Here is a 25,474-nt window from a genome sequence, read left to right as displayed (position 1 = left end):
TTATACCAAATGAGAACAAAAAGAAAGAAAAATAGAACAAAAAAAGAAACAACTGAAGAATAACCATGCAGGACAAAAGGAACGCACACAGAAACAGGGAAGAAAAGGAAATAGAGGATTCTGGCTTTGTCATGTAACTGCAAGGCCCTCCTCTCTGCTCCCATGTCACGGTTGAAAGGACAAAGCTTTTCAGAGACCATGATTGGGGAAAAAGCCAGAAGATGGGGGGGGGGGGGGGAGAAGTGTCCCGTTATACACCTATGTTAATCACACGCATGATTTCACAGTTGGTGTGGGAAATACAATGAAATCTCTAGTGAGCACAGTACTCAAATGAAATTTCCAATTAGTGTTGATACCCACTGCAGGCTCATAATGAGAGGGCGAAAATAGATTCAGAAATTTACAACAAGAGTGTTAATTTACTATTCTGATACTAAAAAAAAGGGGGGGGGCTATTGAGAGACCTCTGTTCAGGTGGAAGAGCAGGGAGCCAGCAGTCCCATCACACAAGGCACAGGGTGTAGACTGTAGAGAGAAAGTGCGTTTGTAAATTTTCATTCCCATAGGCAGAAGGTCTGGAAATATGATACGGTATTCAGTGACAGAGGTTGCATGCATCTTTATTTGAATATTTCTACAATTTATCAAAATTTGGATTTTTGCCATGTTTTTTTAAATCCAATTGCAGTTTATATAATTCCACATGGTAAAATCAATTGATTCAGCAACCATTTTGGAAGAGTCTGATTATTTCTAATCAAAAGATATATACCAGTGAAGAATAAAACATTAATTTTCATGCCTTTCTAGACACAGCTCAGGGAATGCAATATCAACACTAAGGGCATATGACACTGTATGATCAAGAACAAAGGCAATCATCACACAATATAGACAAAATTTCACATGTAATTCTCCTGACAGACAACCCTAAATAATGGGTTGAGCAGTCAAGCATCTTACTACAGAGGTTGGGTCTGTTTTTGCAGAGGTCACAAGCGGTTAATGCACATTACAGGCGTGGCCTCCGTCTAGTGTAAGGGGCATGTTCGTGGTTAAAGTAGAGCGCATGTATATCAATCACATTTTGATCCCAAATCTCTCGTCAACAAACTGATCGGTAAAAGGAGATAAAGGACACAACATACTATGACAGTATTCTTCCAAATAGATTTGATCAGATCATAGCATTTTTTTCTTATTTCTCTTACAAATGGCAATGATGATGGAACTGTAATAGAAGACGGCACACTTGGCATACATTCCACGAAATGAAGAAACGAGAAGACCAACAAAATCTTGCCAGTCTTGGATCATATTATAAAAAGGAAAATCCAAATTGGAATTGAATTTCATAGATCATACAACTCACAGAAATGTTCAATAAAATCATGTAGATTAAAAGGGAATGAATGGAGTATCACTAGAATCACTTAATTCTATGATGAGCTTTCTTATGTGGCATCTCACCAGATACACCTCACAGGCAAATATATACTTAATCCATACATTTGGATCATCATCCAGTCATCAAGAAAAAGGGATAGATTTATTTCTACATGTAAAATAACACAATTATATATATATAAAAGATGGTACAGAAAGATAATAGGAAAAGAGCAAGACAGAATGAACAAGAAACAAGAAAGGGTCCTAGAAAAAAAAAGAAGGAAAATCTATTTTCTTGGGACCATATGGGAAGCGTATCATGCTTGAATGCCTCTTTGTTTAGAACTGGGTGGTTACGGGAAGGAGAAGTAAGCCCAAGCCTTTTATATACTCCTGAACTTGGCTTACATTCTGATTTCACAGAGGTTGACCATTTCAGAATAATTCCTCCCCCCCCCCCCCTCCCTTTCCCCATCTCCTGATGCAAATAGATTTGCCAGGTTTTCCCTTTGGACTGTGAATGGAAGGGGAGATGGCAAGAATAGAAAAGAGATTTTCCTTTCTTTTTCTTTTCTTTTTTCTTGAACATCATTCTGATAATTGGGAAAGTGAAGTAGCACAAAAGGTTCATTTGTGCATTGTGAGGGAGAATTCGAACAAAAACGACGCTCCAGCTGGCATTTCATTTTTCGATGTCATTTCCACCGCTTTCTCTAAAAGCGTGACTTTGATAATGTCTCTTCAGTATGGTCACAGCTGCTGCCTCGGGTAATGCCTAAAGTTTGGTAGCTACACTTGTACTGTTTGCCAGGAACCACACAAATACTCAATTGTAGAGCTCTGTGAACGCCCTGTATTACTCAAGAGTTGATCTGTTTGATATCTATATCAAATTTGCATTACATAACAAAGTGTGATTAACGATCACAGTGATTATAATCATCATAAAACTTGTTGCTTTATACATACTATATCCTTATTTTTTAATGACTCATTTTCTATAATTAGTCAAAACCAACCTTTCAACTCCAGTGTATAAATGTAGAAATACTTACTTGGACCTATAGTTAGACAATTTGCTTTTATTGAACGAAGGTCCAATTTATTTCTTGTGCCCTGCAGTATACAGACAGTTCCTCTTAACTGGTGATTCATTTTTCTTTTCTTTTCTTTTCAATTTGTATTCAGTTTCATCGTAAAGGATCTAGGTATGTTTTCCTTTGAGAAATAAGAAAATAAATGGTATAGAATTAAACACAATTTTCCATTGCTTTATCAAATTATAATGTAAATAAAATTACATTGTACAGTACAATGCCATGGAACACTGGATCTGCAACTGTTTGCATTCTGTATAGTACATTCATTCATTTTTAATGCAATAAAATGAAATGAAATTAGACTAAAAAATTTGTTAAGATGCGTCTTCCAGTGATGGTATGAATTTCGAATGAATAGAGGACTAGACTCTTTAAGTTCTGACATTAAAAGAAGTCAAACCGACTCTACGGGTAGCTGCAATAATTATATTTAATTCTTCAATTTCTAGATCATACGTCATTTACATTCAGCCATGAAAAGAGAGAAAAAAAAAACATATACCTGTATATTATATATCTATATTCTTCTTATTTTAGGTTGATCTGGCACAGTGTATGATCATTCAGATAGCGACCTGTTTTTTATTTTTTTCTTGCCTCTTTATTGCCATCTGGTAAAATTCAGTTAAATTTCTGAGTATTTGAGTAAGGCATTTTGTGGTTGTGAGATATTTAACCTCTTGAATTCTAGCAAGGCGACACTAAACACATGCGACATCTAGTAGTAGTACAAAGTATAGAATATTTGTTGACTGAAAAAGTATTGAACACACAGAAAGAGATACAATGCATTGACTATAAGGACCTCTAATCTCCTTCCCCACACCCCGAAAATGTACTTCGAGAGGAAAAACAATGATACAAATTTCAATAATTTGCTCTTCAGACAACAGTGCTCAAGGAAATGAAGACACAAATGAAATGACAATCAACTTTAATACACACCATTCAATTCAATTAGGAAACAAGAAATCAGTCCCCGCCCGATCCCATATACCACATTCCGTGCCGACTTGCACAAGAAAGCACCCCCCCCCCCTCGCAAATTACAAGACAAACCTCCTCTTCAGGTAATTACGATGTAATGAGTTTATGAAACATTTCCTCAGTGCGCCTCATCAAACTTGACCCATTTTGAAGCCATTCATCAATGCCTATATACAGTTTCCATAAAGGTCTGCCATTTCGCTTGTAATCCTTCAATGACTGCTTTGATGAATTCATATTACAACTTCCATGAACGTTGTTCACTATGCACACACACACAAACAAACAAACACACACACACACACACACACACACACTCAACCACTCTCTCTCTCTCTCTCACACACACATGCACACACACACAAACAAACAAACAAACACACACACACACACACACACACACACACACACACACACACACAACCACTCTCTCTCTCTCTCTCTAACACACACATGCACACACACACATGCACACACACACACACACACACACACACACACACACACACACACACACACACACACACACTCACACAATACTCTAGAGATTCTCCTACAGGAAATACAGAATCACCAAGCAAGTGAAGAGTTTGTTTGCAAAAACCGATAAGTCCATATTTGTCAAATGGAGATATTTGCCATTAAAGGTCAAGAAAAATAGAGAGAATAATAAGAAAATTTTTGCTTCTTTTGACCATAACTTCAAAAATATACCTTTATATGTAGTGACCAATATATCATTTAAAAGGTATTATTTTGTACTTTATGACAGAGACCATACTTCAAAATCGTCAAAAATGGACTTATCGGTTTTTGCAAACAAACTCTTCAAGTGGACTCAGAGTGGGCGAAACAAGAAGTCCAGTCTTCCAATTGTCTGTATTAACACTGCTTGACCACAGAACTTCCAGGGCATTATTATATCTTCGTCTCTCTCATATTCAAAGAAAAAAAAAAAAAGGTCGTCCGCCTCTCACAGTAATCAATCACAGTAGAAATGGACCACTTCCCATTCTTGAGTTATGCCTGGGGGCACTGACAATGGCTTGATGGCGATGGTTCCAAATGATGGTAATATCTTCATCAACAGACTCCTGCGAAATATTACATTTTTGCTCTCAACTTGATGACCCTCTTGTACTTCAGAGGGAAACTACTCCATCCTGAAAACAACTTAATAGAGCAAACAACAATTGAATTGGTTCACTCAATTCTTTTTAAAGTCTGAAACACATTTTTCAGGAAGTTTTTATCCTTCCTGTGAGACCATTTTATAGTCACGTAAAGTTAAATAGCTGTATTGACTTCATTAAGTGACAGTATGGTAAAGTTGTTAACTTACTCTTTTTTTGGGGGGGGGGAGGAAGAAAGAAAATGATTTTCAATACTTAGTAGATGAAGTAATGGGTTGACTTAATAGTTTTTCTTATTGAGCGCATATGTAGTCATTTGAACAAGATGGCAATGACAATTCAATGATAAAATTAGTAACAATAATAACAATGATGTTGACAATGATGATTATAATACTGATAATAATGATAATAGCAATATTATTATCATTATAATTGTTGTTGTTGCTATCATTATTATCATTATTATTGTTATCATTACTGTTACTATTAGTGTTATCATTATAACAATAATGCTGCCAATGATAATGTCAATACCAACAAAATTAATACCTTGAAAATAAGCAGCTAAACCTCACAAAGAAATCTTTCCAGTGGACACTAACCAAACTAATGTCTCTATATACATGGTCACTGGGATATACACTTTTTCTAAAGTTTTCATTTTGGCAACTGACTACGGAAAGGTGAAACTCACATTATCATTTCAAAATCTATCTTGTCTCCAATGACAGTCATATTCCCAAACAAGGAAGCGGAACCGAGACGGAGTGAAGAGACTGGGACTGTCGTTATAAGACAACCCTGATATAATAACACGTTTCCTCACAGAAACAGCTCGTGTTCCCATGGCGATGGCCTGGCTATAGGAAAACAAGGTGACGCAGCTTCAGCCTCCCACCGTGCCTGGTTTAGAGCAATTGGGCCTTTCCCCCCTTGTTTTTGAGATCTGGCTTAAGATGGGGATCCCTCCTGTAATCCTTGCAAAAATTTGGGTTTCTACCACAGAGTGGACTCCCCTTTATTTGTCTCTCTCCCTATCAATCTCTTGCTCTGTTTATGTTTTTACCTTTCTTAATCACCATCAACCCTTTGCCCTTTCTCTCTCGCTCTCTCTCTCTCTCTGTCTCTCTCTCTGTCTCTCTCTGTCCTCTTGTGTATGATCAGTTGCATTGTAAAGATGAGTCATTATATAAATTGGAAGTTCTAAGGAGACAGTCGGGATCAGGAACTTTAGATTTGTGATGTGAATTAATGCTCAGACAATGCAGCCTCCCAGTTTGGACAATAGAAACAGCTGTTTCATGCATGATTGTGCAGAACACCATTTTTCGCCTACTTAGTGTCATCTCTGTACAGATATTAAGGCTACGTTACAGAATTAAGACAAAAACAAACGACCATGAATGAACACTGTACATAAGGAAGGCAAGAATGGGAACTGCGCAGTGGAAGTGTAGAGGAAATTCACATAATATGTAGTAACATGGTGGCTCAATTTTAGAAGCAGGCAAGAAAACTGCTGACTGAGCTGTACATGATCATAAAAAATCATTTAGGTGAACGAAAAAAACAAAAACAAAAACAGAGCAAAACACTGACAGTATATAAACACTTTGAAAATTACACTGTCGTACCAGTACTGGAAATTCCGTAAAGGTACGATCTGTACTGTTTACCATTGGGAGCAGTGATTTAAAAAATGTTCGAGATATACCACATTTGACGCATGTACGCGTATGTGTAGGTCAGTCGTATCACAGAACATCCTGCCATACAAAAATTTGGCAGTAAAGCCTAAGATATAGGGAGATATTACTAATTTTCTCAATAAACCATAACTGTTGAGTCTATCATGGTTTAGTCTAGAAACATATCTATTAGTTCTATTATTCACATTTTGTATATTCAACAATATTTAACATTGTTTATATTGATTCAAATTGTTACATTGGTTGTTTCTATCCTTCACACACATTTTAGAACTATTTGAAGCATTAAAGCTTGGTTTTGGTTTCATCTGCAAATGGCAAATATGTCTTCAAACAGTGCCATTAAACATGTGACTCACTTTCAAAGGTGATGACCAAAATCTTTATGCAAACAAATGTAAACATTCGAGCAAAACGGACATTCTGGGGAGATCTTATACAACGTCTGTGCCTTTAAAGGACAAGTTTACCTTCATATACATGTTGATTGAGTGAAGGCAACAATATTAGCAGAACACATGAGTGAAAGTTTGTGGAAAATCCGACAATCAGTTCAAAAGTTATGAATTTTTAAAGTATCTGTGCAATCACTGCTGGAGGAGAAGACTACTACAGTGTATGATGTCACATGCGTACAACGATATAAGGAAAATAAAAAGAGAATTTCACATAACCTGACTTTTTGAATAAAGTGCTCATTTCTTTGACTTGTTACTGATGTATGTTAGGGGTAATATTATTCCCCCTGACTTCTGAAAGAGAGAAGTCGAGTGTTCTTTTGTTATGTGAGAAAAGTGAGAATATCTTGAATTTTCGTTATACTTTCTTTATATTGTTGTACACATATGACATCACAAGCTATAGTAGTCTTCTCATCCAGCCATGACTGAGCAGAAACTTCAAAAATTCATAACTTTTGAACGGATTGTCCGATTTTCCTCAAACTCTCATTGATGTGTTCTACTAATATTGCTGCATTCACTCAACCCACATGTCTATGAAGGTGAACTTGTCCTTTAAGTGGCCCAAGGAGTAAGAATAACAAACCATGTATGGGAGAAAATGAGATATGATTCTCCAAGTATTTAAAGATCTAAAGGGATGTTATTGTTTTGGTTGAGATGGAGGATTCAGATTTCTAACTTGTTGTGAGATAATTAGAAATCATTTATGATATATTGAAGAGCATACAATTCTAAGAGGCATTCAAATTTTATTTTATGATAATCAGTTTTTGATATCGGTGAAATATCGAAAACAAACTAAGACATAGTGGTCGTAATAAAAGTTAGGTTCACCTTTTATTAGGATGTCTCTGTTTTTGGATATATACTATCTCTTTAATGTCATATCGTCATAGATCTCTCATAATACAGACTTCCTACTCCAATAGAAAGATTTGTGAAAGGCTGTGGGGTGAATTCACAACTACTCTTTTTTATTTTTGTTTCCATTGATAAAACCCACACTCTATTAAATTCGTTGGATTAAAATGTAATCTAATAAGACCATGAGGAGGGACAAATCCAAATAAGATTGTCAATTTCAAATCTAATGGATTTAATTTCTAAATCAATTAGACTAAAACTTGTAATCTTATCTGGATTTGTCCCTCCTCATGGTCTTATTAGATTACATTTTAATCGAACAAATTTAGAGTGTATCAGTTTACCTGCGAAGATTGTATTGTGTTTTGACTCCATGATTATAAACACTATACACAAAATATACTCTTTGTTGTCTTATGTATGATATCCTAATTCTACATTCATAGTATGGTACCGGAGGTTTGTTTGCAAGAAACATGATTGAAAATTAGACTCTCTCCAGGGATTAATTGTAATCTTGAAGAGTTTCAATCACTTTATTGACCTCCCTCGATACATCTCCTCAGGTCCCTGATTAGGCTCATTCTGGAGACAGAAATAGAGTTTGGCATTACGTCGAGGAGGGTCAATCATGCTTGAGATGGACGGCAAACATGTTTTGCTGGCAAATCAAAAACTTGTATCTTTAATGCTTACTTCCAGCGACAGGTGACCCCTGCACTTTTGAAATTACTAGACTTTTAACAAAACGGGAAAGACAAAAAAAAGGAGTATTTTGCAAGACTTGCAGCCATTGCATCCAACGACCTTAACTGTCTATTCATGACAGACACACGAGGTACAAACGCCTGATGTGAAAATCTTCAACAGAAAGGCTTTCTAGATTCTTGCTTTTTCTATTCTACTTTGTATGTGTTTTGGTGCATTTTTGGTGTGCTTGTTTGATTGTTTGTGTGCTTGTTTGTTTATTTGTTTTTTGTTTCACATGAGCGGGATGCATTAAGACGGCAATGACATGATACTGACATAAATTATATCAATCAAAACAAAATAAAATAATTTTTACAAATATTGTAAAGTCAGATGTAAAAAGGGAAGATAAAAAATAAGAGACAGACAGACAGACAGACCAAAGTGAGAGACAGAAAGACAGAGAGCGAGAGAGAGAGAGAGAGAGAGAGAGAGAGGGGTAGGAAGAGGACAAAGGGAGAGAGAGCAAGTGAAGAGTTTGTTCACAAAAAAACGATAAGTCTAATTTGCCAAATGGAGATATTTGCGATTAAAGGTCAAGAAAAATAAAGAGAATAATAAGAAAATATTTGCTTCTTTCGACCATAACTTCAAAAATGTACCTTTATATGTAGTGACCAATATGTCATTTAAAAGGTATTATTTTGTACTTTATGACAGAGACCGTACTTTAAAATCTTCAAAAATGGACTTATCAGTTTTTGCGAACAAACTCTTCAAGTGCTGTTATAAAAAAGTGGGAAAATATATGCATTGTTTCAATCTGACTAATAATTTGAACTCTCTATCTCTCTCTCTCTCTCTCTCTGTTTTTAAATACCTTTTTAAGGGTGGGGAAGGGGAAAGACAGAGAGGATGAAGAAAATCTTACTCCATGCCTATTGAGGTCTATAATTCTGAAGATGAAGAAGAATAATGGAGTGTGTGTTTACACAAACGGATGCTCGGAGGTGAACCTGCCGAGGAAAAACTTAGCGTGATGGGAATTGGCATTGAGGGTTTCTCAAGAAACCAATTGAGGATGTATATATTGCGTGTTTATGGGTCCGAAACTCTCTTCCAATTACGCCGCTGTGATCACGTGACCAGCGCCATCGCATTCGGCTAAATAATGACTTCCAGTGAGACAAACAGTGCGATATTGACGTTAATCGAGTGTGGCATTTTTTCGGGAGGGCTGCTGGCTGCACTGCCACGCAAAGCCTAGCTCTGGATAGTCAAGTCAACATGAAGGATTAAACAAAAAGAGAGAAAAAAATCCAGATATCTGTACAAAAACAGGAACTTGAATCTGCACTAATTATAGACAGTTTTGATTTCCGACTCTAAAAGGAAACCTCTCGTACTTTCTATTGATTCAGGGCTCTTGCCATATCCCAATATTCAAAAATGTCTTTTCTTTACCCACAGGGCTCATCAATGAGTAATCTAAGTGATACTTTCAGAATTCAATCAAGTAACAGAGCAATGCTAATATGAGTAATGGTTGTGATGAATAGATTTCTTCCATATCAGTAAACTTTCATAATGGATAAAAAAAAAATATCTTCCACATATGTCTTTGATTTCACAGTGTACATGTACATAGCCTGGGTCAAATAATGGTTCAATATTATACATTAAGTGTTCCTTTGAGATAAATATAATGTATAAATACTATCACTTTTTCCCTTGAAATTGATTCCAATTATTTTCCAGTTGTTTCGAGGTGGAAATTAACAAAGTCATGACATGGATGTAACAGTGTAAATATGAGATAATGTTCTAATACATGAACAATGTGAAACATGATTTTTAAGACAGTCCTACCCTCTGGTTGAATTCCCTTGTTTCCCCATGTTGGTCGTTACTTGTTACTTTGCCCCCCCCCCCCCACCCCCCCCCCCCCCAAAAAAAAGAGAAGATATTCCTTTATATTAATTACCTAATGCACGCAATTCAAACGTCAGTCACAGCCAAATAGGTTTATGGCAACTAGGATTGAAAGAAAAATAAAAGAATATAAACATTATCAACTTTTTTCACTGCTTTTAAAGCTGAGTGACTACTGAATTCGGTTTGGAATTGTGTAGTTTGATGTCAACTACAAGACTAAAAATAGACACAAACTGGCAAACATTTAATCCATCCAATTGAAGACGCATCCCGACAATACTCGTGCAGGTGTCTATGGAAAATGCACGTTATAACAAAATTAGTCTGTCCTCAATGGGTTAAAAAATCACAGATGCATCATCCTACATATATCATTCTGCATGATTACACATAGGAAAGTCATTTATCGAATCATTCTGAAGTGATGTCTCCTCTGGAAAGTGTTGTCAAACTACAGCATGGAAAATGAGAAATCTGAGGAAAGACACACTAAGGTTACTTGCATTACCTTACACTTGGCACTCATTCAATCGCAGAGTACATGTCCTTATAGGCTAAAAAAGCTTTTCTCATCCACTTGTGACAGAATTGTGACTTGCCGGTACGTAAACAGACAAGTTCATAAAGATGAACCATTCATCTGAATGCCAATACGATGTCTCATTCTTATTGGGCATGGCATTTGCCTCCACTGATTAAATGGCCATATTGTGATTTGATGTGCTCTGTTGCTATCCCCTCCTGAAGAAATCAATCAAGATAAGACTACACATGTATGGAGAAATTGATTGAAAAACAGGTCACGCACCATACTTAACCCTTTCCATACTGAATTCTGAAATCCCCATAGACTTAATACACAGACCACCAGGTTCCAGTATGTAACGGGTTAAGTATACTTGAAAGTAAGTTCATCAGCAAAGAGAGCAAGAACAATTTCTTTCCAGTTATACCTCAATTGTTTCATCACAATGATTCTTCTGGAAGTTTTGAGTAGAAATACCCCCATTTTTCCCTGTCTTTTTTTTTTCTTGTTTTCTTTCAGCAGCTTTTATTGCAAATGTCTCACCTTAACAAGAGTGTAGTTCGTTAATTCGTTTTGCAATCAAACTTTTCAATATATTTCGGCACTGTCTCAACACTTGAAAGCTTGAAGACTTTGAAGCACCAAGGATATAAATCTGTCAATTCTGCAGAACAATCACGCACACTTTAATTATGTTACCATCCCTTAGAGTTCAAAGAATACATTTCGTCCTTTGGGGTACAAAGAATACAAGCCAAAGTGATTTGTAGGGGATGGGGGTGGGAGTCACTACATCTTGTTCACTTCAGATTGTGCATCAATACATACAATGTAGGTCAAATGAAAGCTATTGTTGTTGGGGGAAATACTAGACTCAATACTTCACAGCATCTAAACATCTCACATCATTAAACAAATATAAAATATAATGTCCAATGTTTGCATTTCTGTTTTTCACACATATTCTCCACCTTGTAGAGAAAGCTCAAAGCCTGACCACTGTTCACATTCATTTAACATGATACTTCATCCTTGAAGTCTCTCTTGATTCAAGTGTGAAATGGGCATACCACAATGATAGGGCAGTAACAAGGGTAGTGCCCTCACATCACATCATATAGATAAATCAAATTATCACAATTTCTCTTTATAGCAGAAACCAAACTAAAGCGGCATCTTTGTGACAAGTCTTCAAATTTCCTTCCTCTAACTCATTCCGCACACCACGATTGCTTGATCACAAAATATAGGTAATTAGAGTAACTTTGAACAAAAGTATATATGGCAAATGGATTATACTTGTTTGTGACTGCCTAACTCAAATTCCATAACAAGTCACAGAATAGGATTTTCTGAAATGGACCAAGATATGTCATTTTGGTTGATCGACTCACATTTTTAAACACTTTTCTTACCTGGGAGGGTAAGTATTTTGTCAACAAATTGTCAAAATTTGACATTTCAAAACAAAACCCAAATTGAGATATTAGCAATTTTAATGGACCATATTGTTTTTTGGACAGGTGCTGCTTTCCCTGTGAAATAGACTGTGTTTTCATTTATATTTCTGCACAGCATGCCTGAGTAACCCCAGCTTTTACATCCTCTATTCCATTTTTTTTTCTATGAAACCGCACTTTCGAACTCTCTATTATTCTAATCACTTTATGAATGGGTTAGGATGTTTTGTTTTTACTAAGTTATCATTTTTTTTTTCATTTTAGAGCTTACTCTTTTAAACTATGCAGGAAAGAGGAAATTCATTTTGTCCTACTTCTTGAGTGGGAATTTTGAGCTAGGCAGTCACATAAGTGGCACAAGGAGCATATATGGGTGGATGAACGTAACTTAGTAACTTTTAAATATTTTGTATGATTCATCTGAAAGGAGACTCACCTTCTTGCTTTCTGGTTGGGTCTTCTTTTGAACTTTGGTCCTTTCTCTCACAGACAGAGCACGAGTCTTTCCTTGTAATTCCTCTTTATTCCCCGCTGAGAAGCGCTTGAAGAAGCTGCGGCGGAACTTCACACGTGTGCCCGGCGAGTCTGGCGGCACCGCCTGATCTGCCTCGGGCTCATTGTCGGCGTCAGCGTTCGTCGTGCTCGTCGGTGGGGAAGACTGTCTCCGGACCAGTTTCTTCTTCGGGTGGCGCGACAGTGGCTGCTTACCGTGAGGCGAGCTCGGCGCACTGTACGTGGTGTTGTCCACCTGGAAACATTCGTGGTGCGAGAGCGTTGGCGAGGAGTGTGTCGAGCTCAAGCAGGGGTCTCCCCCATCCTCCTCATCGTCGTTGGCGATAATCGTCGACGTCGGGTCATAAGAATCAAAGAAGTCCTGTCGTGCATGGTTGGAGTTATTTTTATGTTCCACGCTGCCTTCAAACATGGTATCGCGGGGACCGATCTCGGGCCGGTCGAACGCCTCGACTTCCTGCATGGACTGATCGTCCACAGTTGCGCACTCTTGCGATATCTTAGCATCAGTGGCGGCGATGGTGGTGGCAGTGGTGGTGGTGGTGGTGGCTGCGGTGGTAGCGGTATCCTGCAAGAGCGAGAAAGTCCTCATGTCGTCGTCCTTCTCCTCGACGGAGTGGTTGTTGTTGAGACTCTCGACCATCCTGCAGGGCGGCGAGTAGTGGAGAAGACTGTCCACACCCTGCTCGGCGGCGGAACTCACGCTGGTGTTGTTGTTGAGAACCTGCCATGCCAAACAAACACACATGTAAATTAGATCAGGCCTTTACCACAGGCTAGGGTGTGACTAAGGCAGAGAGAGAGAGAGGGAGAGAGAGGCACAGACAGTAAGAGGGAAAAAGACACACATGCACATACACTCACACACATGAGTGCCTAGTTGTGAATGGTTGTGGGAGGGGTAGCGTGGGGAAGGGGTTCCACAAGGACATCAATATTTTTGTTTCAACCTCAACCTCCAGAGGGCAGTATAACCTTTCTGACACTCGAGCTTAAACTGAACAAGGGGGACCTCCTAAACCCTTAATTCTGAATCTTTTCCTGGGTTACACACATTTGGCAGATCTTCGCAAGTGTGATGGAAAATCGAATGGTTTTACTACACTAGTTGTTTGTGGCTGTTTTGTCACCCAAATCAAAATGAATGATCAGAATATACCTTGTAATACGTTGAGTTGTGTGTAGGTCCTACATCTATTGCAAATACAATTTATGCATCTCAGATGATATTTTCTAGGCAGCGTACACACAGCATTAAAGGGATCGTACAGTTTTGGTTGAGACCTAATTTCAAGTTTCTACCTTTTTTTGGTGAGATAATGAGAAACCTCTTATGAAATATGAAAGAGCATGTAATTCTACGAGGAATTCAGTGTTTATTTGATAAAAATTGGTTTTAAAATGGCTGAGATATACAAAAAAGAGTGATTCTTATAAAGTGTGGGACCCACACTTTATTACGATCGCTTTGTTTTACTTTGTTTTTGGATGTTTCAGTCATTCCAAACCCGATTTTCATCAAATAAACTTTGAATTCCTTTTGAAATGGTATGCTCTGTACTTTATCATAAGTGTTTTCTTGATATCTCGCAAAAAGTTAAAAGCCCAATTTTCATCTCCACCAATACTGTACTGTCCCTTTAACCCATCGAGGACTGACTGATTTTGCTACAACATGCATTTCCCATATACACCTCCCCGAGTATTCTCGGGACTCGTCTTCAACGGATTTAAAGCTGACAGGGTATAGAAGGTGGGGAGTGGAGACGACATATCCAAGAAACCTGTGAATATTTGCCACTTTTCCTCTGAAGATATGCAAGACACTGACACAACTTACAATTTTATACTGATCTCTGAAATTACAATGATTTGTTTGTTTTTTCCAATATTCCATTTATTGAAATATTCCAACAATCAAACATGGAGCATTTCATATCTACTCTTGTTAGGTATCATCATACTTTGGTATCTACATCATGTAAGCCAACTGTTATATTATAACAAACAATATCCATTGGAAGAAGAGAAAAGAAAGAGAGGAGGAACATGTTTGTGAAGGTGGAGAACTTAAAGGTGCATAGTCCTGGTAGTGTAGAGGGTGCTGTTGATGATACTGCCGATCACCGTTAGCATTGATACGAAGATTACCGAAGTTGAACTGTCATCAAGAGTAAAGTGCATCTATAGGTGTTGCTAAGTAATGTTGTCTTCGTTGTCTTCTCTGCGCATTGCGCAGTCTGTAGTAATGCCAGGGTGCGTGCATATGTGTTTCTTATCATGACATCACAAAAGAAGTTTGCTAGAGCTGTCATCCCCCTCAGCCGAATCATGAGCCGAACTGTGATCGGACCACTGACTACAGGGAATCAGACTTCTTTGGACTCGGGGAAGTGGGCCACAGCGTAAGCGCTAAAGAGGAGTCGATAGCGTAGGTCTCTATAGGAAACTTGCGCTGTGCGCCCGCGTACACATTTGACTAAAACACCGGGACCATGCACCTTTAAGAATGTTCACTTAAAGGCATAATTTACCTTTTGCATATGAAACAAAAACCCAGCTTTAGTGCTACAAAACAGTTCTAAAATGTGAGTTAGGGATAGCAACAACCAATTTAAAACTGTGAATCAGTATAATCAATGTTAAGTATTGTTAAATAAACAAAATGTGAACAATACGTATAATAAGAATGTTTCTAGGCTAAACCGTCTACAGTTATGATTTTATATCTCCTTATATTTCAGGCTTTATTGCAAAATTTTTACATGGTAAGATGTTTTGTGATACAACTGACGTACATATATTCATCAAATGTGATATCTTGAACATTTTTTAAATCACTGCTCCCAAAGGTAAACAGTACCTTTAAGAAGCCTTCATCAGTATGTTGACTTTTTTTTTACCAGTTCCCCCGTACAGGTAATGAATGTGTGTGCCAGTGATAATCCTCCATGAGAAGAAAATCTAAATGATTTATTTTTACAGTACTAAACAAAGAAACAAAGAAATCTAAACCCTAGCACCCCTTCAGAGAATTCAGCATCAGACCTGGAGAAAGCCATTCCCAGTGGGGAGGTTTTAACCTGTCAAGGATGACTTTGCTATTAAAAGCACACATTTCCCCTTGGACATCCACCCTAGTACATTCAGGACTGGTATTAAATGGGGGATATTAGATTTGTTAAAATAAAAAAAATGTGTGGGTACATTAAACTGTGCTCCAACTTTAAATCTGAGATGAACAACCAAGTCATCTGTTGTGATCTCCATTTGTGATTCTGAACACACACAAAAAAAAATTATATGAGAGACATTCTGTCAAAAGTAGACACATCTTTCTTTTCTTCAATGTAGCTGGACCTGTCCCTTTAAGATATTGAAAATATTGCATATTATACCACCTGTCAAACTTGGCTTAATTCTACACACTTGACAAGATATCCTTCACTCAATACTTGAGAAGAATTTCCTATTCATTCACACAAGGACTTTTGCAAGGCCAATGAAGGTGATAATCCCTCGTCAATCACTGCGCTAATCGTGGCGGTCACCCTAGCAACTGGAATTGGGGCAGTCGTGCATGTGCATGTCCACTTGCTGCAATCACGACAAAAACATACCAGCTAGCTATTCGAGAGCGGGAGATGCATTTTGTTGCATGTTTCTAGCCCCACAATATCACTTCCTCATCCATGCTGTTTTTGTAGTTCATCAAGAGTGTAAGGGAGACGCCAAATCAAAGTAATCAGCATAGATCCGGTGTCAGATGCAAGTGACAGAGCAACGATTCTTAGCCAATGATACAGTGATTACTCGTCTCATACACTATGACAAATGCCTTCAGAGGCCCTGTTTGCTGCAAAAGCTACATGGCTTGAAATTCAAGAAGTCCTGCGTCTGCATCAGCAAAACCCTCACAATTAGGACAAACAAAGAAAGAAAGTAAACAAAAGAGTCTCCTGAAGACCACAAACTCTACCAGAAAGAAACAGAAAGTATTTAGTACAGTCATCTCTGTCACTGTCCTAATCATACACATCTTTTATGGGAAAAAGAATGCTTTTCAGCGCTATATGTCATCCCTAACATTCCCTACACGGCAAATGTCATCTTAGTTTATTCCATTGCAATAAAATGGCACATGCAGTAAAAGCATACACACAAATATCTCACAGATTCAATAGAGAACACAATAATGGACTTGTTGGTATTCTATCAGCCAGGTTTTCGCTGCATATGAAGAGTTTGTTCGCAAAAACCGATAAGTCCACTTGCGATTAAAGGTCAAGAAAAACAAAGAGAATAATAAGAAAATGTTTGCTTCTTTTGACCATAATTTCACTTTATATGTAGTGACCAATATATCATTTAAAAGGTATTATTTTGTACTTTATGACAGAGACTGTACTTCAAAATCTTCAAAAATGGACTCATCGGTTTTTGCGAACAAACTCTTCATATGTACTCCATAGAGTTCTTCAGGCCAAGTTTCGGCACTTGATCAGTAATATCATGCAGAAAAACAAAGAAGAGCAAGTAGGCTTTCTGCTCACCATGATGCCCCACCCCCCCCCCCCCCCCAACACTTCACAAACTCCCTCAAAGAGAAGGATCAAGTTTATGCAGTGTTAAATAGTACATTGGGAAGTCAGATTATCATTAATTTGACATGCTTCTTAGGAGGGAATGCAGGGGATCTCTTTGAGGTAAAGGAAATGATTAGACTCTTTAATAGAAAGGGGGAGGAGGAAAGAGGGGGTCCATGTCGGGTCACATGATAATGGACAGTCTTAAAATCTAGAAACTGAGAATGACATGGAGAAAGAGGATATGCGAAGATGACCTCTTGGATGGAAGGAGCGGAAGGATGCGAGGGGGGAAGGGGAAGGCGGGCTGCCTGGAGCAGAAAGCTTCCTCCTTTTTGTCTGACAGTTGTCTATCCCAGGGGACCATTCAAAAAAAAGTTTAAAAGTGTCATTAATCAGACACTGTCAGTCCGTGAAAATCAACATCTGATGCGTGACAAAGAGACAAGTCCGACCGCAGCAGGAACAATACAAAAACCCACTGAAACAAAATACTTCTGGTTAAAAATAGAGTGGCTGGTTCTAGACTTGATGATAAAACATTTTCAAGTCACAGAAAGGCTGACTCGATTAGTTTCTGGCACATAGCCAAAATGTCAAAGAAAAACAAACAAACCATATAATCATTAAACACATTGCCTTTGCAATTACACTACAAGCCTATGATACAATTCATAATATACTGTGTTATATCGAATTGAAGAAAATGTTTAAGGAGAATGATAACCTAAAGATAAAAACTTTTTTAAAAAGTCTCATAACTTTAGAACAGATTGCCCAATTTTCCTCAAACTTTCACTGACAAAGAATTGTATCAGTGTCTTATGATTCACATGAAAAATATCCACACAAACCTAGAATCAAAGCTAACATTTAGAGCACTGCTACATTCGATCACCGAATCTCACAACTCAACCTCTCCTCTATGATGAATTTCGCTGAGACTGTCTCAACTATGGCATGCACTGACCAAATGAAAGAATCATCAAGTAGAATATTCCTTCATGGTCCACTTCTGGCTATTGCTTGTGTGCCTGCAGACACCAGCCCTTGGACCCAAAGGAATCATTCTGGAGCCATTCTACTTTGATACCCCGCCTTAAAGAAATCCACAAAAGAACAAGAGAAACAATGCAGATTCCTCCAACCAAAGTTGTAATTTATTACGTAAACTTGGCTCCCAGCAAAGTTGGATTCATGGAGAGATAATTCTTGAGGATAATCCAACTTTGCTGATGCTGTGTCTCCATTCCTGAGACCAGCGTCAGGTCAATGGCAACCCAGATGGAACCATCCGAGATCCTCTTAGCCAATGGATTATCCTACTGAACATGGATTCTTTTTCCTCTACTCTGTTAACCTCCTCCTTTTCTTCCTTAACTTTCTCCTTCATCTTCTCCCACTTCTCTTTGTTTTCCTTTTCCACCAACTTCTCTTTTTCCTCATGCTTTTCTTCCACTTCTCCTCTTTTTCTTCTCTTAGTCCTTTACATTCATCTTTTCTTCTGTTTTCCTTTTTCCTTTGCCCTTCTTTTCCTCATGCTCTTCCTCTACTTTCTCTCTTCTTCTCTTTTTCCTTTTCCCTCCCCCCTTTTTCTTCTCCTGCTTTTCCCTTTTCCTTTATACTCTTTTCTTCATGCTTTTTCGTCATCCTCATCTTCTTCTCCTCCTCATCTTCTTTTCTTCCTTTTAATCTCTTCCTCCTCTGCCATTTCTTTCTCTTCCTCTTCTTTCTATTGCAAGTTGTTTTTCATTTTATTCTCTTTCTCAACCTTCTCCTTCTTCTCAGTCTCCTTCTCTTCCTCCTCCTCCTCCTTCTTCTTCATCTTTTTCATTGTCATTCTCCTTCTTCTCCATCTTGCATTTGGTCTGATCTGAGAGTTTCTGCTATGAATATGCCATTCTTGAGCTACAGTCTTGGCCCGGGGGAAAGAACTTGGCCTCCTCACCAAAATCAGCTACCACTGCAACATCTTCAAGGAGAAGGTGAACTTCTGAGACTTCACAGTGCTTGGAGGACATCAATTGTACAATGATCATCTTGACACACATGCATGATTCTAGCTACCAAACACTGAACAATAACTATGGCTTGCCTGAATCATCTTGTGAGTTGGGTCTTGCACTAACAAGCCTGAAAAAAAAAAAAAAAAACACCACTGAAGGAATACGATAACTAGTCATGTAACTGGCTCACATTCGATGCCCTTGCTTGCTGTTATGTCCCTGCATGGCACCGATTAATTCAGATGGCAAAATATAGCTCCATCACTTTACGCAGGGAGCTTTGGGCTTATTGGGCATCTAAGCTCATAAATCTTCACCCTGCAGGGAGGTAACCATGGCAACTGCACAGATGCAGTCTTAGCCCGGTCTACTTGTGGCGCAGGCGGCTGATGCGCTTAAGCTCCCAATCCGATGAGCAAATCTGGCTGCCAGTGGATGATCAGATGAGGAGTTGGATGCGGTTACCGTGGAACATCGCTATGTACACATCTCCCACCGAAATCCAGAGTACCAAATCAAGTCTGGATCCTCTTGTCCTATTTTCCAACTCCCAGGCAATGGGGATGAAGGGTGGAGTGGGGTTAGGATGATGCAAGGCAAAGAGTATGGCAGTATGACATAATGCCATTATGATGTTAATGGTGTCTTCACAGCACCATGTAAAACACACTTCATTCTAATCCTTGTGTCTCCACCACAAGAGAAGAACACCAAAACTTTGGAAAACTTTTTTTTTTCTAAATCTTTTTCAATTTTGTTTTTCCTAAGATATGAGTACAAACAGAATGTAGCTTTCAAATTAATACAAATGTACTGAAATTACTATTTAGGCACGATAGAAATATGAAGCATGGAGGAGGTGCAGGTCGTCATTATAAATGAAGTGCAACTGACTGGAATTCATATTGTCAGGACTGTCATCTACAGTTTATTGAATGCCTTGGTCCCACAAAAAGTGCATTTTAGCACTGAGAAGTCACTGTCTCAACTTTCTATGCCTTAACAAGGTGCCAGGCCAAGTATTGACGGGTCGCTTCCTCGCCTCCCATTTGGAGCTCATTCACTTCTCATCCCCCTCGTCACCACCACTCTTCCCCCCTCTTGTCACTGCCTCTCCTCCCTTGAACCCCTCCCTTACCCCTCCATCCACATTACCAACCCTTCCTACGCCCTCTTTTCTTGTCTGGTCGGTACTCCTCATCATGGACCGACAACATGGACCCTCTGCACACTCCCACTGGCTACACCCCTTCTATCCCATCTATTGCTCCCCTCACAACCACCATCCTCCCCCCTTCTTGTTTGTACCCCCTCCTTCCAAGAGTGTTCCCCCCTTCACGCACCCATCTCCTATCTTGCTGTCCTCTCTCTGCTATGTCCTGTCTGTTGTTAGCTAGTTGAGGACGGGCTGATTTTGCTACAACACGCTTATCCCGTAGAAACCTACCTGAGTATACTCGGGAATCATCCTCAATGGGTGAACATGAAATTTCCAGTACCCACCCCACCCATAACATACCCCTTGTTCCCTCCTTCTCTTTCCCTCATATTGCTCTAATGACAAATTTTGCCTCAAATGCTTTTCAACCCTTTCTGCCCATCATTTGTTTCTTAACCACACAAACCATCTACCGAGCCCTCCCATCTCCCTATCCCTTTCCCCCAATAAAGAGACACAAACTAAAAGAAAAGACAACAAAAAATAGATGACATCATCCAACCAATTAGCTGCTCACAGACATAGACTGGCATTTAACCAACAAGAGCTCACTGAACTCGATTTGTAAAAGATGGATATGTCTGCGCTCTCTTGATTTCGCATAAACAGACCACACAGGCTCAGAGACGTAAATGAATTTCGAGGCTAATTGTCGATAAACAATTGCGGAGCTGCCGTACAGTTTTTGAGTGGGTGTGTATGTGACGTGCCGTGAGCTCATCCTCCCTATTTCCTCTGGACAGGCGCCCGGGAGATTTGACAGCCTGGGGAAATATAAATGGTCACTCACTTACTTCCTTCCTGCTCTCACAGAACAAGTGTCTCTCTCATCTCTCCTTTAAGATGACAAATTTCCTGAGCATTTCTTTTTTGTCTGTGTGTGTGTATGTGCAAAGACAAAGACCCACAGTGAGCTCAAAACAACAAATATAACTTTAATTTTTAAGTGTTGTCTCCCCAGTGTAATGTTATTTTCACAGCTATTATTGTCTCCCCAATATAATGTTATTATGCATGGCTATTGTCCCTCTATGACTAATTCCCGCACAAAAAACAAGGATGCTTCTAAAGAGAGATATTCACTATAAAACAAAAGAAAACAATCACCAATAGAGGGCTATATGAATTCACTCATCAGGTAAGATACAGAAGGATCTTAATGAGAGACACAGTCTGTGAAGATACAGCCTTCTGGCACTCAATCCAAGATGTGATGACTAACCCTTCTGCGAGAAGGAGTTGGGGGTTGCACACATTTGATCTTCAGATAATACGAGATGCCAGACACAGATATGGAACAGTGGGGGCAGCAGACAGGTAGGAATGTGGGAGGGGGAATACCGAAGAGAGAATGGTGTAAAAGAGTGTTCAAGTTTAATTATATTCCATGATCAATTTGACTTTAACAGACAGAGTAAGATATTTGCAAATGGATTGGTATTTAGTGAAATATTGGGCAAATAATATGAAGAATACAATGGAACTAATTCATATAAGTTTAAACGTGTATACATGACACTGTGTTTAATGCTAACTACTCACAACCACACATACAAACAAGATAGAGTGATTGCCTAACAAGTCTCAAAGTTTTAACCAAATTGCATCTTTTCTTTTCTTTTTTTTAATGAAATCAAAGTTAAAGACTTGTATCCGCTGCCCAAAGTTATCGTTGTTCTTTCATGACACTGATCCCCTTTAGGGGCAAAATTTTGTAGTTTCGTACTGGATCACCTACAAAGAGTATGACTTTGACATCATATTTTGTGAAGTATGAATCAAAGGCAGAGTAATTAGGTGATAACAACACCATGTTATCTAATTTGCATAAGGGTTTGCAACCAATATCACCATGTAGTGCAAACTCATGAAACTTGTAAGTTTCGAAGCATTTATTATGTAATGTCTGTTCATGATAAACAGTCTCTACCATTCTATTTGTACATATTCTAATAGTCTTTTAATAAAAGTTATTTTAACACTGGGTGTTAAATACTTTCATTAAAGATAATATAAAGTTTTGGTACCTAAAAAGTTTCCCTGAGTTTCCTTGTCTTAGTTTGTGTTTCAGGTTAAAGTACCTTTCATATAACTAACACTGTGAGACTTACTCACCCCAAAGTGCTCTCATGTCTTAGTAATCATGCAATAATGGTTTCGTACCAGAGCAGAGCGGGCTCTGAAAAATTCGAACGAGCCGTTAGTTTGACTCGACGCGGTACTGCGACAATCAATATACACGTATTGTACGAAACCATTATTGCATGATTACTAAGACATAAGAGCACTTTGGGGCGAGTAAGTCTCACAGTGTTAGTTATATGAAAGGTACTTTAACCTGAAACACAAATTAAGACAAGGAAACTCAGGGAAACTTTTGAGGTACCAAAACTTTATATTATCTTTGAGGGATATAGAGAGAAGTAGAAGGAGAGAGTGCGAGAGAACCCCTTCTCTTGTAAGGAGAGGGGAGTTGGGTAGGATGAAGTTGGGGGAAAGAACACAAATCAAACGAGAAGGATATAAACTCTCTACATAGACCTAACAGAACCCATAACTGTTGCCTGCAAAATTTGCCCACCCCCTTGAAATATAAAATGCTCAGAGAGAAAGAAAAAAACAACAACAGCCCTCTTAAGGATGTGATGATGTGTCACTGCAGAAGAAAGGTTGAAACTCTGAAACATCACAAACTTAGAAACTTTGTGGACAAATTGCTCAATGTAAGCATCCTGTAATGACTCTCTTTCTTACATCTGTTTAGCATCAGAACAATCTGAAAGCTAGCGAGCTAATTGAGGTTCCAAGTGCCTCAGCCACTTCTGACAAATTTGCCACCAATTTCTGACTGTTTGAGGCCTCATTAGCTTTCAGCCCCTGTCAATCCTCCGCATAGGAAGCTTCTCGATAAATGGATTTTTAACAGAGATAACTCCACTGCTTTTAGTGCAAATGAATTCATGATGAGAAGTAACTAACGTATTCCTTTTCCCACAATTGGTGATGTGTAGTTCCAGTCTGGTTGTCTTTCTTCTTTAAAGGGGAATTACATGTACCCCAAAATACATGTGAATTCAGTGAATGCATAGAAATTGGTAACACACATCCATAAAGTTTGAGGAAATCTGGACTAGTCATTCAAAGTAAAAAAAAAAACTTTCATCGTTTTGGTTAAATCCATGTTCTCTCATTGCTTGTGGGCAAGAAGACTGCAACAATATGTGATGTCATGATAGAGAAATCCACAAATGTTTCATCTTTTCTGAGATATAAGACTAACTTAATAACAAATATGTTAAGAGTAATATTAATTCTCCCATCTTCAAAAGGAGGAACCTGAAGTACTTTTTCAATATGCTATGAAAAATGAGTACTTCTCATTACATCATTCCATTACTGTGACACCTTAACTTTCTTATCAACACAGGTGATGGCTCATGAATTACCCCCCCCCCCCCTCAAAACCATCAAACATATTGTACCTTTTCACCAGACTGATTTCCCGTCAAATGACACTGAATGTTATTCAAATTCATGAAATTTTTCCGTCCAGATGTTTTCATTGCAACTGATTGACAAATTGCCCTACATCGACGTAAGTGGAAATGATGCCTGTCCGGTGATCAGGAGGTCATAGGTTCGAATCCTGCGCGAGTATGTACGCCCATGATTTTTCATCATGGCTACTACTAAAACTGATCAATTCAGTGCTTATTTACGTCAGTATAGGGCAATTTGTCAATCAGTTGCAATGACACTTAATGTGTTTTCATATTTCTACATTCACTGAACCCACATACACGTGCTTTGGGTAAATTTCCTTTTAAACGACACATCCAAATGTACCCATTATGACCATTACATTTTCTGTGACAATAAAGATATCATCTTCCCTACTGAATAAGACATCTGAATCTTCTACTACTGTAGCACAGACAATACAACCATACCATTTGTTAATGTTATTTATTTACTTACTTATTTATTTATCTATTCATTCATTCATTTATTCATCCATTTATCTATCCATTCATTCATTCATGTATTCTTTATTTTTATTCATTTATTTATCTATTTATTTATTTATTTAATTTATCTATTTATATATTTATCTATTTATTTAATTATCTAACTATTTATCTATTTCTTTATTTTATTCATTCATTCATTCATTCATTCATTCATTCATTCATTCATTCATTCATTCATTCATTCATTCATTCATTCATTCATTCATTCATTCATTCATTCATTCATTCATTCATTCATTCATTCATTCATTCATTCATTCATTCATTCATTCATTTATTCAGGTTTATTTAAGAAGTGAACAGTATTGTCACATTCCCATTGTTGTTGCTAAGAGGTGATATTTTTGTCAAAGGAGCATGTTGATGCTTACATTCTGGGCCTTTCAGCATTGAGGGCATTGACAAGGAAATCCAGGAATACTGAGTATATAACTCAATGCCTGTCAACTCACATACAGTGCACTTGTTTATCTTTTGTTTTGTTTTGCTTTCTCACCAGGGGGAGTCTCTCATATTAACTTCCATCAAAATGTCACTGAAACAATGATAAGATTTTAATCAAAAGCTACCTTACAACCTAATTAATGTAACTATTGGTACTGATTGTTGAAAGGTGTACATTTATGTCCCTGGGAGACTCTAGTCTGAAAGGCTCTCATGTTCTATATATTGCACCAACATGTGACAGTTGGCATTTGACCCATTCAGACAGTAAAGCATTGTATTGTTTTGTGGATCAAGTTTAATTTTGTATTTAGACAATTATTTTTGGTCATGTGTGAACAGGCCCATTGGGACTTTGTGCTTTGTGCTCATGAGTTTCAAATGGACTTCATCATCTTCTGTGCTGAGAGGT

At 38.1% G+C, this 25,474-nt stretch overlaps 1 protein-coding gene across 1 annotated transcript in view; it reads right to left on the bottom strand.

Moving 5' to 3' along the window:
- LOC139735101 (uncharacterized) overlaps positions 1-25,474 on the bottom strand; it is a 276,614-nt gene that overhangs the window by 134,281 nt on the left and 116,859 nt on the right. Inside the window, exon 3 of the mRNA XM_071645871.1 lies at positions 12,700-13,500. Coding sequence (XP_071501972.1) covers positions 12,700-13,500 — 801 coding nt within the window. The remainder of the gene's footprint in view (positions 1-12,699; positions 13,501-25,474) is intronic.

Source organism: Diadema antillarum, unplaced genomic scaffold (genome assembly GCF_040938485.1).
Source record: "Diadema antillarum isolate AM-2024a unplaced genomic scaffold, OU_Dant_1.0 seq00000563_RagTag, whole genome shotgun sequence".
NCBI lineage: Eukaryota > Metazoa > Echinodermata > Echinoidea > Diadematoida > Diadematidae > Diadema > Diadema antillarum.
This window is presented reverse-complemented; position numbering and strand designations above follow the sequence as displayed.